Source organism: Rhyacophila brunnea, unplaced genomic scaffold, assembly GCF_057557595.1.
Source record: "Rhyacophila brunnea isolate RB1 unplaced genomic scaffold, BYU_Rbru_1.0 scaffold_12, whole genome shotgun sequence".
Taxonomy (NCBI): domain Eukaryota; kingdom Metazoa; phylum Arthropoda; class Insecta; order Trichoptera; family Rhyacophilidae; genus Rhyacophila; species Rhyacophila brunnea.
Window position 1 is genome coordinate 17,874,432 of NW_028232774.1, and position 14,749 is coordinate 17,889,180.

Below are 14,749 nucleotides of genomic sequence, written 5' to 3' on the forward strand. Positions count from 1 at the left end.
CGGATTGAATTCTTTGTACCTACAATTTGTGCCTCCATCAGCGCAATGAAATAATTCAAACCTCAATAATATTCACCCGCTACCAAAAGTTCACAGTAACAAGATTGACAAAATTATTACAAAATTAAAAATCAGTTATTTTACAAAACTTCAAATTTATTTACTTTAGAAACCACTACAAATTCAAGATATGTTTAGAACTTCACATGATATACCTACTTAATGATAACTCAAAACAGTGAGATAATACGTACAAATAACCAGAGTCGTCAAGCAAGGCACTGTTGTTTTGTAACTTCATACTATTATTATTGAATTTGAATTTGTTATTAACTGATATCGAAGAGTTGATATTTTAAATAATAATATTATGCAATTGCTATGTATTCACCTGTTTCCCTTATTGAATAGTGCGCATTATCTGAAAAGTTCATATTTATAAATATTATCAGTGAAGCCGCTCAGGTCAACATATTAAATGAATAATAGACCAGAGTCCACTATATTTGTTGATTAGAAATAAATTATATAACACGTGAAATAATTTATTGAGGGTATCTTCTACTATTTCCTGTGTTACGTCCCTGACCTTTCTAACAAAAAGCCACTAGGCGTAGGGCCCAGCGAATAAAAGTAAGTAAGTAGGACCTATTTGCCTTTAATCAACCATGTTTAAAAGTCTATTATCACAAACTTACACACGTCTGTCACCATGTATATAAACTTAAGATCGTTATTTATTTTTTTTGTTAAATACCTAAGTTATTTTGTATTCCGCCGCGGATGATAGCGAATTTTTGATTTGGTGGAAATGCTTTCAAGTGTGGACATCCACCTGCATTCACTACCTGTCAAACTAAACTTATGTTTTGCCCATTTGCACCATCACACACGTACTCACAGTAGTTCCAAAAACGAAATTTTCAATATTACAGTTAAAATTTAACTTTGACGCCTTAAATTCGTTTACCTCCGGAAACCGAATTCGAATTCGAAAATGAATTCGTTGTCGGTTTGAAAACTTCAAGATTTTATCCATTGTATTCTATTCTACGCCAGTCAGGTCTTTGGTGACATTGCAAACCACCGAAGCTACCGCGTGCCGGTTGATCTGCATAATATTATCCACGAAACGCTTTCCTGCATTGGCCAGTGAATCCTTCCTCAAAGATAATATCATACACGTTCGTACACCTTGGTGGGAGTCCAACACTCTGTCCAAATGGTACTAGGTACCTAATACATTATTCATTATTGTTTCGAAACGCATTTCCGCGTTTATAAATTAAAGAAATACATATTTGTGTCGTTTGGAAAAATATTTATTATTTAATGAATTTAACATCGGCGAATATACATACTGTTTTCATAATGACTGTATCGACGATACACAAAGTCCAAATATAGAAGGAAATTGTTCAATCTAATTTATCGCTTTGTTGATACAAATTTTTCATGCGGTGGGTACCTATTACGTTATCGTCTTCGTAGGGGGGTTCGTATCAACAAAAAAAATTGTCAATACGGCACCGGTTACTTATCGAAAATACTGGTAGAGTCCTACAAACTTATCTAAAGAACGGTCAAACATAGAACTACGAACGCCATTTTGAAATCGTCATTTTTGAATGTCAGATTCTGTCCAGTTGCGAGTCTTTATTGGGTAGTTTTCGACAGTGCCCCCCCCCCCCATCCATTCTTTAGGTAAGTTTGTAGGTCTGTGCATATCACATCGGAAGACTTTTATCGATCAAAGAGAGTCAATACTTTTTTGACATCCCTAATAATAATTGTGTGGCAGTAAAATATTTTCACCTGAGTCAATAAAAAATAAATGTAAACAAAATAACATGTTCGCACCTTGAAATGTATGTATGGATATTTTAATATTTTTGTCTACTATCTTGCCGGCCTATTAATTTGTCGAATTCAGAAACGATAGTAATAAATAAAATAGTATACGAACTGCGCAGTTTATATTTTGAAATAAAAAATAGTCACGTTTCTGTTGTTTTTTTTAAATAGTCGTTCCCCCATACATTGTCTTGAATGATATTTTTAGACGGGGAAAAACACCACTTTTAATGAAAATTATTAATTATATTGTTTATTTCAGACCGGTTTTTTTATAGTAGATTTTTTTTATGTAATACTGTTTGCCACCCACGTGGGGCAGAAGTAACCACTGGATCCAGGCTATGGAGAAGGGTGATCAGATAACAGCCAAGCGCAAGCCTGATAACAATAATGGTGCCTAGTAGAATGTCAAATTATGTTGAAGAACCCGTTTCTCTAATCACGGGGGCGTTTTATTTGAAAGCGACGTTACTAATAGTAATAAGTATAATGATTAAATAAACTGCTAGTAAATTATTTGTATTACGTAATATTTATTTGTAGCAAGTTTCACTTATTACAACTAAAAATAAAGTATTTTACAACGTTTTTCTTAGCTCGTATTCTTATTTGTCCGGTGGTTCTTTGTCCGGTACAAATCTTGCAATGGATTTTTAACTAACTTCCCGACTAGCTAGACATTTGAAACTTTTAGAATATATCAGAACACGATGCCAATGCATTTTTTAATACTTTTAGCCATCTTTAAGTAGATTTGAATTAATTTTCAGTTAATTCTGTTTTGTATGAAAACTTATTTCGACACCATTATTGGTTGCTATAGGTATGGGGTCCTAGCAACTAAATTATTAATATATACGTGCGTTACTATGGAAATCAATATGACATGTCAAGTACAAATTTTTTTGATCGTTTAAGCTAGGTCAAGTCAAGTTTATATGGTTCAACAGAATTTAAAAACGTTGCATATAAGAGTTCTTTTTATCTTGTAATTATTTATACTTACATTGATTCATAGAATATTATACTTGCAAGACGTCACAAAACACATTTTCATTTACAATCAATGCAGTCTCATAAGGTCTCGCTAGGACTCTCAGTGCAGCTTTGTAGGGTGCCTAGCATTCGTTACGCCGCGGTATACGCATAACGGATGTGGATACGTGGTAGTTTATTTGAGCTTTCCGCTCAAGTAGAAAATGAATAAACGTGAGAAAATTGCACTGGTTAACTTTATTTGTACGATTTACTACATCACAAAATTAAATCGCCCTTGTAGGGTTAGGGTTCACGCCTTAAATGGCTTACATTTTGGTTCATGCAGATTATCATGGATTAGGCCTTTTACATTCGTCTTCGTGAGGGATAATCTATCTACTAAGCAATCTTACATGTCTGTATTTTGCACGTGTTATTAATAATTGGCTCCCGATTAATAACTGGTCCTTTTCCACAAATAACAAATCGTTTCCACGAATCTAAAAGATCGTTGAACTCTTTCCACGATGTGCCTTACGTCTTTCTGTTAGTAGTTAGATTATGTAGTAGTCTCAAAATTGTTTCGGGCCTGTGGGGAAACTTAATTTTAGATCTCCACCACTTGGATGCGTTAAAAACTCAAATTCAAAACCGATAGACTGGTATACTGACACACATGCAGAATAATATTACACACACATTGTAAATGTCAATAAAAATATTTATTTGTTTTTCTTATTTTCATTTTTTTTGTGCGGTTTTTCGCAGATACGAAAACTGCTATCTTATCACTAATTTGGCATGCGTAAATACAATACGAATAGTTAAGCAACACTGTTTGTTGTCTGTGGTGAAGTTTTCTTTGTAGTGTTTTATAATTATAAATATTCCTGATGCTATCCTTTATTTTATTTGTTTATGCGTGACGTGTAAGTCAATTGGATGATAAGTAATTGAAGCAGAAGAAATAATTATATGATATACGATGAAAATCTACAATAGAGGAATAAAATACAGCAACCTTTATTATGTTCGTCCCTAGAGACACCCCAATTGAGACGAAGTTAGTGACGAAAAAATGAGCGATCAAACTTCTTCATTACGTAACCAGAATTTTGGTGACCTGTATCATTTAAATATTTAAAACCAAGGTAACTATCCCATATGTCTGATAATGGAATTTTTGGCAAATGATACATGAATTTTTTTGCTTTACCACCAATTCTCAACAAATTGCAAGCAGCCAGAGTATGAGCTCAGCACTCCATCCCTAAAGCAACAAGATACATAGCCAAAATCATCGCTGACGTCCAATAGTGTATATAGCACAGAACGAAGTAAAGGAAAATTTAATGTCACCCTTACAAATCCACAACATGACGTAATAAGTAATAACCTAATAACTAATACCACTGTCAACAAACATTACATGCGTTTATTCATACTTTTGAATTAATGTATATTCAAAAACTTTCTCATATAATTCGATTGTTTACAGTAACCTGTATGCACGGCTCGATTTTGATTTGCGTGATGTAGTAGGAGGCCTTCATCAGGTGATAAGAAAGTCGAAGGCAGCGCTGATAGCGAGATAGCATTGTTAATATCACGACGCAATAGAATAGTTAGGAATAGCGTAAACACGACCATAAATTAAAGCGCATACATAATATCGCCGTGGGAAGACAAACCACATGTTGATTGAGACTAATTCCTCGGCTGGATTAAATTTTATTCGACTCAAGGCTATATATAATAATTATAATATGTATATGTTTTGGGATTAATTAAATCAGTGATAAGCGAAAAAAAAGGAGAATAAATAATTATCAATCCACATTAATTTAATTTGTGCTGTCACGTAATTTTTTTTGCTATTCGTTTGTTTTCGACGCCATTTTAATTAAAGCTTTTTGTGCATTTCAACATGGCGCGAAATGGCCGGAATTACGAATAGTATAATAATGTTGATACAAAGATCTTATAGGTTTTCGTTATATGCAATGGTTTGCATGAAAATTAAAAAACAAGTTTTCATTTGATTTACAATAAACAGGAGAATGCCATATTATAATATTATGCTTTTACAATGCCCTAGAAACAAAGTGGATTCACCAAATCATGACATTCACATTTAATTATGATGAGGTTAACCACTGATCAAATTCGTATTTATAATTTCCTGTTTTCGTGTTGATTGATAAAATTATCTACTACTATCGCTTTTCGTTTTGAAAAAAAATGTCATTTCGTTGTGCGCAGTGAGTAAAATGCAAATATCTGAATGTCATTAAAATAGGAATGTTGATTATTTTTTAGCTGTTTTTATTTTATGTTATTCTACTTAAAGTTATATCATAACCTAATTAAAACCATACAAGTAAGTGCCAATAGTATGTATATAAAATGAGTTTACTTATGTTTTATTGTGCCTACTGAATTTATTTCTTTGGCATATTATTAGATATACTTACCTAATTTATAAAACTATATGTCTCTTCGTTTAAATATGGAATATTGATTACATCTTTTTGGCGGCAAATATATTTTCTAACCCCCTCATCCCGTCATCATATTGTTTTTTGACGCAACACAGAAATGAATAGCGCTGCAGGAGAAAATATTGTCCAAACACATTATATTGCTAGTAGACAATTAGTTTCGTTTGAAAACTGGAATCCAACGCGAATTCATTTTGAATATGTTGCCAGGTGAATGATAAAACTTGATGGCGGTGTTACAAGCGAGAATCCCTTTTTCTAATTTACTTTGTGAGCATCCCAGGAAGAATTTTCCATGTTGTCAGGTGGTAGTTGGAACAAATGTAGGTATACCTAATAGAATCCGCACAAAAAAAATGATTCTAGAGTTTATTTGCCAATAATATTGACCAGTCTGCAGACGTGATATATCCTGCGATGAACTAAGACTAAATGATATGATTATTATTATAATAATTAATTGTTGATAACCCTTTCGAGACAATTCTTCATGTTGGTCAATCGCAGATAATATTATAATAAAATGATTGATGTTCAGTGTTCACGATGCAGTTTCATGATTAATAAATGGAATTGATTATTTTAAAATAACCTGTTCCAATCATATTGTTTCCATTGTACTTGTAGTATTAATTGACCATCCACGATTAGAACGGGTGCTGTTATACGTATACATTATCGTTGATTGACTGCATTTATATTGAATAGATAGGTGCATGATGCGCATGCGTGGTGCATCTCAGCTGCATTCGACATTGCATTGGAATACCGTGAGAATAGCATTATACCTATAATAATAATGCAAGATGTAGTATTATTAGCATCGTTTAATATGTCAAATGGCATAGCTTTCTGATTGGTAGGTACGTTCAATTCATTACACGTGCGGTTGACACTTATTTGATACCTATTGGAAATACCACATTTATCTGCTACAGTAAAACACTTTGCTGTCGATGACTGAATGCAAATTATCCAATTTATTTTGTGAAACTTATACACCTACCTACTCGTAGTTACGATGTCAAATTAATATCAATAATGTTATTACATTGAAACTTAAAATAACCGTATCTTTGTACAATTTGTAAGAAACTACTAAGTAAGTATGTATATTGAAAATATTCATGGGTGCACTTTAATTTTAAGTCCCTCTGTGTTTTCATATTATAATATAAACATACGTACCTACACACGTCATTTATTTATTTGTAGATGTAGTGTAGAATGTCGTGTATACATAGGTACTTAGTTCTCAGTTGTCACAATCTTCACTTTTTAAAGAATAGTCTGCAGTCACGTGATTGGGAATTTTAAAAAAACTCCCATATTTTTGTATTATTTTTAAACTAATTGAATTCATATCGGAACTGATATTGCTAATAATTCCAGCACACGGCGGATTCTTTGTTATTAATCAAAATTAAACAAAATATAAATTATAATAATGTCTTTGTTATTGTCATATTAATGTTGTATTAATTTATTTAATATTCGTCATAAAACCAACCGATAATAAATAATGATACAATAATTAGTAAACAATAAAATATCACCTACATTTTTAAATACTAAACAATAATATATTATTATTATAGGAAAGTATTCGATATTTTTCATAATCTTGTCATGTGAATACTGTGAACCCAAACACAGAATCTATTTAGGCCGGTGACATTAAAATAATAAATTGTTGGCTTGCGGATTATGGCATAAAAATAAAAATGGCGTCCGGTTTGCGAATCGAAACGTCTTTTTGGCAAACAAAGACGCGACGGGCGACAAATTAAAAATAATATGCCGTTTGCATTTTCAATGAGACAATGTACGATGCTTCCCCGCTACGGCCTTTGACTTTCAAGGCAAAGTGGTTTCCAGGAGAGGCTTAATATTAAGCTTCCGGCGCCATTTTATAATATCAATCTGTAAATAAATGTCCCAGGATAATAAGGAGGGCAATTATTTTGTTTGTTAAACGTTTGTGTCAACAGCAGGGCTATTTTAACATTATCAATTTTAAATGTTAATACGGCTGCTCATGACCGTGTTAACTATTTTACAGCGAAATAGAGTACTACACTACTACACAGTACTACACAGTGTTGCCATCTTTTTCTACGCTGATATAGTACAAAGGCGTAAAAATTATAGTATTTATAAAAAATATATAGTACAGGGAAATTTTTCGTCTTGAATCCTTTAAAATTATAGTATTTTGGTATATTTGTCATAAAATTATAGGATTTTATATTTTTCGCGGAATTAAAATTATAGTATTGTACTACAATTATTATAGTACGGTTGGCATCATACATAATATTGCCAACCGTACTATAATTGTAATACAAGATGCCAACATCATACATAATATTGCGAATTGAGATGCAGCGATTTTGAAAATTAATACCAGCTAGCTTAGCGCCACAAGCGTCGTTGAGTAGTACTGCAATATATTTTGTTAAATGCGTCATATTGCAATGGCAATATTAACCTACTTGATTAAAAATACATCAAATTCGATTGTTACCATTATTTGTATTATTGTAAATAACCGCCTTGAATACTGAATTTCCCGGAGTGATATCCGTATTACTTTGGATCAAAACAATAACGAAAACGTGTTAACTGCTAACCATGCCAACTGGTGTCGTAAATTAAAAAAATGAAAATTCGCCGACAATTTGACTAAAAGGTGTACCTGTGTACCTAGTTGTAAATCTTGTACCTCTTCCACAGACAGGATATTTTTTCTTTCTGTGACACGATGAATGTATGTCCATTCAAACTCACCCAACGCAAAGTGTCTGTTTTCTATGAAGGGTATGTGAACATGCAATAATGATTCATGAAATTGTTTGATTAGCGCGCCACAGCATCCAAACGTCAGAATAGACTAGGATCTTCAACTAAAGACTGATAAAAGGAGCTCAAACTATCACAATCATTAATTGATCAGTGGTAGGTAGTAAATTTGATGGTAAACATACACAGTGTGGGCACTAAAAACGAGTGACTTATTGTCTAAATAGATTCGACTTCCTCAATTCGGATTACTTTTATTAAATAGGTCATCATGACTATTTATTGGGCTAATAGATTTGTTGTCTGGATGTGGCCTAGATATAATGGTACATTAAAAAACATGTTTTTGTTATTCTGGTATCTACAAGAAACAACTTTTTACTTGCCAGATGTAACATTTTAATATGCCGTTTATAGTGTCAACACTCAACAGTCAATTCACGGTGGAAATGCATTGTATTAATTATTATAATAAAACGCAATATTTTGTAGATACTAATTCCACAAAAAAGTGAGACTAATACTAAGTAGGTAAGTATTTATTATATTGCGTTTTATTTTAATTAATTTTAACGTGCATTTAGCTTCCAAAATATGCGTATGGCGTACAGCAGCGTTAAATCTAGCGTTTGTTCAACACGACAAATCACTTTTCTGTAGTACCATAATCTTTATTCTCGTGAAACCAATGTGATGATTTTTTACTAATATATTTTCCAGTTTCCTGCACAACTCCACGCACTATTTACTGCAATATTTATTTATTTAGAAAAAGAGTATTACGGCGTTACAGCGATTGGCCAATGCGCCATAATACATAATAAATACAAAATTATAAAAATGTCTTTATTACAAATAACAACTAATATAACAAGAAAGTAGAAAAGACAGCATATGTTTAAAGACAATTAATAATACCTAATTAATAGTCACTATAACATTGCAAAACAACAAGTACATACTACGAACAACGTCAAATTTTACGGATTGGGGTGAATTTGCAGCCAATTTGATGATATTCATTACTTACTAACCACTCACCATCGTCATCATCATCATCAGCCGGGGTCGATCTACAGCTGGATGCACACTTTGTGATACTCCCGTAGGAACCTACACTCTACTTGGTCCCTAGTTCTTCGCTGCCACATACATACACCAAATGTTATGGGAGCCGGTTTTAGGGCGTCCCTGTAGTAGTTTAGTGCCCCTTGGTGACCACTGTATGACAACATTTCTACAGCGGTTGTCCACTCGCCGAGCGACATTCAATTGCCCGCGGCGTTTATGTAATTTTGTAAATTGAGTTTTCTGTAAAAATTTCGTTAAAATTCGTTCTCTATTGAAATTTAGCAACCAAATTGCGGATTATCTATCATACGTGGATTGTTAAAACAATAATTCCAACGTAAATAATAAGTATCTAGTAGTGCCATAAGCATAGTACCGAATTACCGTGGTTATTTCTGAACCACAAAGAATATATTATGAAGACAGTCATACAAAAAAAGACTTCGCGAGGAGAACATTATTATTTAGATCTCGTTTTTATTTTTGTCTGTAAGTGAGTAGGATCTTTGTTGTCATTGTTTTTTTTCTTCTTTCATTATCATGTTTTTTTTACGCTCAGAAAATGTGACATTAGTGACTCACGTTTTAAGTGGACGCGTGTGTTGACCCGTGGACCCGCTTTTTGTGTGTTGCCAATCTAAATGACATTTCACACCAATAAATATGATTAAATAATTGCGAATTGCGATAATGCCGTTAATGCTAATTGGGATGTGACCCCTGTTGTCAGAATGTATTTTGTTTTTTTATAAGTAGATTAATCTATTTTGAGCACCGCCGTCAGTCCGATTGAGTTTCGGTTTTTTCAGTTGTGTAATAAATATCAAACGTTTTAACTGCCGACGACTTTTCACACAGGTATCTAGAGGCTTCAAATTGGTTGGTAACTATGGTTGGTCCAATGCATTGTTTTTATCACGTACCTTACCTACACGTGCTACGACCAACATCACGATTCATTTTTCTCCATCACGATTTCGTGTTAGAATGGGTCATAGAAGTGCTGCGCGAGGAATTTCCATGCCAGGATTTTTATCTTCGTGTGTTTAAAAAAATAGACTGCGCTTTCCTTATCACATCTTGAAAATAAAACGCTGTCATATCCAAAGATGTTGAAGAAAACCTTTTTATAGATGGAGTCTAACAGTTTGATTGTGATGGTGAAAAAACTACCCCCGGTCTACTAATTTTCATTCAAACTGAAGATGAGCATAATAATATGTATGTTTGTTGCATAGCAAAATGTCACTTATTGGTTCCAACGTTTTTGATAGGGAAATCACAGAAGGCCCCATATGGCAAGAGAGGTGCTTCTTGAACATCTTTGGACAAATATTATTCAGAAATGATTTTTTTCAATTGGTTTCCTACTGGGAACATATTTTTAGGACGCCATGAATCGAAAAATTTGAAAATCACTGAACCATGGTATTGGTTCATTAAAGTTGAAATCGACCATCCTAGATGGCGATTATTAGCGTTGACACTACTCCGCAGATATTCGCAATACTTTTTGCATGTTCTCTAAAATAATAATTATTTTATTACTTATATTTTATACCATACATATGCGTCAAGATGTATACTTTCACTTTCATTCAACTAAAATTAATAGAACGGATGCGTTAATTAATGGCAGTTTATTTCAAAACCATTTCGACTATAACACGAATAAAAAACTATATATAATTACGGCCTGAAAATTTATCTAGTCGCTTTTAGCTTAATTTAATTTAAATAAATAAAATATAATATTCCATATCGTTTGCGGTTTCGAGAGAATAAATTTAATATCACGTCCTTGTTTTGATCGGCATATTATTTTTTTGGCATTTGACGTTCAGATTTCCTGAATAGGTGAAACAAGTGAATCTGTAAAATTCTTCGTTTGAAAAAATATTTAGTTCTCTCAAAACGTCAATAAATTGTCAAAATTCAAAATGCTGGGTATATGCTCAGTTTTTTCCAAACTGTTTTCGTTTTTTACCCACAGAATTGTAGATGGTTGAAGGTAGGTATAGATTTGCACCTCCTTATCAAATTATTTGACCATCATGCGGCATGCTGGACCACTTCGATAGATTTGCCTTATTTTTACGATGTTATTTGTTACAGATAGGTATATTTTTGTAATTGCCTATTCAACCATTTTCAGAGTCCAGCGTTGCCAAATTAGCATTTTTTAATGCTATGCGCCTCGATTCTAGCCGTGTTAAATTCAGAGTTTTTTTTATATGAAACAATTTCCCATAGAAAATCTAGACTATTACCTACACCAGATTTGTTTAAAAATTAATGTTTTGGCCTGTTGGCGGATACCTACATAATAATATCATATTATGTACCAATAAACTTAATGTAACATCGTGTCTTGGCCAAAACCCTTCTATAGTATGTTCGAGTAGGTAGGTATCCCTTTAATTCATTTCATTTCATTTTTTATGACAATTATTTTATTCTTACCTACCTATAATAATTATCTGTTTACCTACGACGCAATGTTTTTAACGCGGGTTTAGATACCTATATTAACAGCCTCGCCGTGTCAAAAGAAAGAAAAAATATTTGGTTTAGAAAACAGTCACGTTTGGCAAATAAAAATGTGTTTTCCACTCGTTTTGCAATGTCAATAAAAATATGATAATGTTAAAATGGCGCACCTATTTGAACAGAGAGCTATTTTATTTGCTCGAGAATTTTTATCCACTGCCGAATTAATTATATATTTGCCATTATCGCAAAAATATGTTTTCGTTGCGCTCTTCCTGTGCGACGAATATTATCATCATCATCATCATCAGCAGCGTCGATCCACTGCTAGATGGAGCTTCCTTTAATATAATTGTACAGATATTATTTTATTTTAAATGCCGTTTGGTACCTAATCATTTTTTCCGACAGTGTTCTTATGTCCTAAACAAAATAATATAACCATCACCAGAAGGCATAGACAATAAAGAAGAGTGGAGACTTATGCCTACTACGTTACGTGGAGGTTTTTTTTTTCCATTTCAACGTCAATGATAAGATTGTGCCATTCGTTCAACTCACTTGGAACATCAGCATGACACAACCTCTTTGGCACAACACTATATTTTCTCCCTATCCGAAATAGATTAAATGTGGTTTTAATTAATCAATTTTTGGATTTTCTATATCAGCTGTACTAGTCTGGATAGTATGAAGATGTTTTATATAAAATATTTTAAGACGTAATCGATTGACAGTTTTAAAAAATCAAATAGCATTCATTATTTGCCTTTTTACCGCAATCGTTCAAAAAAGAAAACAGTTGTTCATTTATCTACCTACATCTACAATTTGTTATTCAATTCGCCATTCCTCTATCTAACAAGTATAATAAAATATTGCTGTTATTGCCGATATCTTCGATATCACGTTATGTGTGGGTGTATTATTGTGCTAAGCGTTTTCTCAAATATTTTTCTTCCTTCGCGTTGTTTACTGACCACTTAACGCGGCTGTAAACTATGTTTACCTTTCAATTTTACGCTTTGCGGAGTGTATGATATTATCTGCGCCAAGGGATTTGAAATTTTGTCACTGTTCTACTTATTCTAATCTTCATCCTTTTAAGCTTATTTGCCTCTGATTCTATTAACAAAATATTATCAGGATATATTATGTACTTAATATTAAGTAAGGTAGGTACCTAATCGCAAATAAGAAGTTAATATTAAAGTCTGAAAGCTCTAGGTAGGTTTAAACTTAATAATACCATCTTATTATCAATTTATTATTAATGAATTTTTGATGGGGTCATAAATTATTGTCAAAATAAGTAAATATTAATACCTCATTTCTAACGTAGATACCTAGATACCATGTGTACCTTACAAAATAATATCGTAGGTGCCGGCACGTACCGCCCCATTCCATTGTGCAAAAGCACGGCCAAAGACAATAGTCAAATCCCGCCAGAAAACAATGGCAACACTGCCAAAATTTAATTGTTGCTATTATTAAAATACTCTTACTTTTTTAATAGCGCGAAAGGGTTGTGTGTATATATTTTGAGGTGAGGCAAGTTGAATAACAACTATGTAGATTTTAGGACGTAGGTGCTATGTAATGTAAGTCATAAAATAAATAGATGGGTAGGTAGGTAAATATGACATGAAATTGATATTTATGAAGAGAAAGTTTTTTTAAAACATTTATAATATTATAATATGATAAACAACGTGTTGACAGACAGCTAGTCTACATAGCCTCTATATTATAGACTCTTGAATTGATATAGAAAAACCAAACAATATATTGCTGATAACAACGAAAGACTTGTGATAAGATAATTAGTTGGAAGTGAAAATTATTTTTTATGAGTAGGTATGTTTGATTAGAGGAAGAGTAGGTTCTTATCTGTAAATTGTACACATTTTAATTTTCACTTTGTATATTCAGCAATAATTATGTTCAGTAAAAATAAGAATAGATGAGTATGTGTTTCCTTCAAACTTTGAACATTATCAAGTAATTCAATATTTATATTCCTTGTAGTAAAGTAAAACTGCTAATTTGACAGAATAATATGGGCAATTTCACAGTATTGAAAATATATTTTCTCTTCCCCGAAGGTATGCGAGTATCTCGGCATAGGACCGGAGGCAGACTACTTCGGGCTGAAACGTTCGCCATGCATCGGCGCGTCGGGCGACATCGCGATAGACACCCCCATCGCGGCTCAGGACCACCACACCCACACCAACAATCAGAACAACTCCCACCACCATCACCACCACAACTCGGACTCATACTCCGGGTCGTGGGTAAACCTGAGGAACCCGCTTCCCCCGGCCGCTAATCACAAGGCCTTGAGGATGATGCTGAGGGTCAAGTTCTGGGTGCCGCCGCATAGGCTGCTGCTTGACAGCACGAGGAGGAATTTCTACGCCCATGCCAGGGCCGATTTGGTGCAGGGCAGGATTGTGGTTTCGGATTGGGCCGTCGTCTGCAAGCTCGTCGCTTTGATTGCTCAGGTAAGAATAATTATTCTCCATCAATATAATCTACTTCAACCCAAATCGTTTGAACCTTCAATCCTAATCTTGGTTTTGATAATGATTTTTATAATAATTTGACTTCAAAATACAGTCCAACTCAGTTATTACGATCACGGAAATAGCGAGATCTCGGATGTAATGATGAAACATTCGTTGACATTTTAGTTTATGATTTTCTCCATACATTTATTCACTTTTATAACGAGCTACTTCTCGGGTGTACCGAGCAAAAATATCGTCAAAAATTTTCTTAAAACTGTTAATGTGTCGATCGTTTAAAAACAACATTTTCGACCCTAAGCAATAAAATCCGACCGGGGAGTTAACTAGACAGATCCCGCCGGGATCGGATTACGTTTATGACACTCTAGTTAAGTGTCTAAGAGCGGAATGCAGAAACATTTGTCATAACTAAAATTTCCTTAGCAGAAAACACTATGCAGAAACACTGTCCTTAGTTAAGATCATTTCTATTGAAAATAATACCATATTTAAAAATTCTCGTTAGGTAAATTA

At 33.3% G+C, this 14,749-nt stretch overlaps 1 protein-coding gene across 1 annotated transcript in view; it reads left to right on the forward strand.

Annotated features, from left to right (window-relative positions):
• Positions 1–14,749, forward strand: part of dnr1 (E3 ubiquitin-protein ligase defense repressor 1) — a 63,002-nt gene that overhangs the window by 34,500 nt on the left and 13,753 nt on the right. Inside the window, exon 2 of the mRNA XM_085960889.1 lies at positions 13,808–14,209. Coding sequence (XP_085817015.1) covers positions 13,808–14,209 — 402 coding nt within the window. The remainder of the gene's footprint in view (positions 1–13,807; positions 14,210–14,749) is intronic.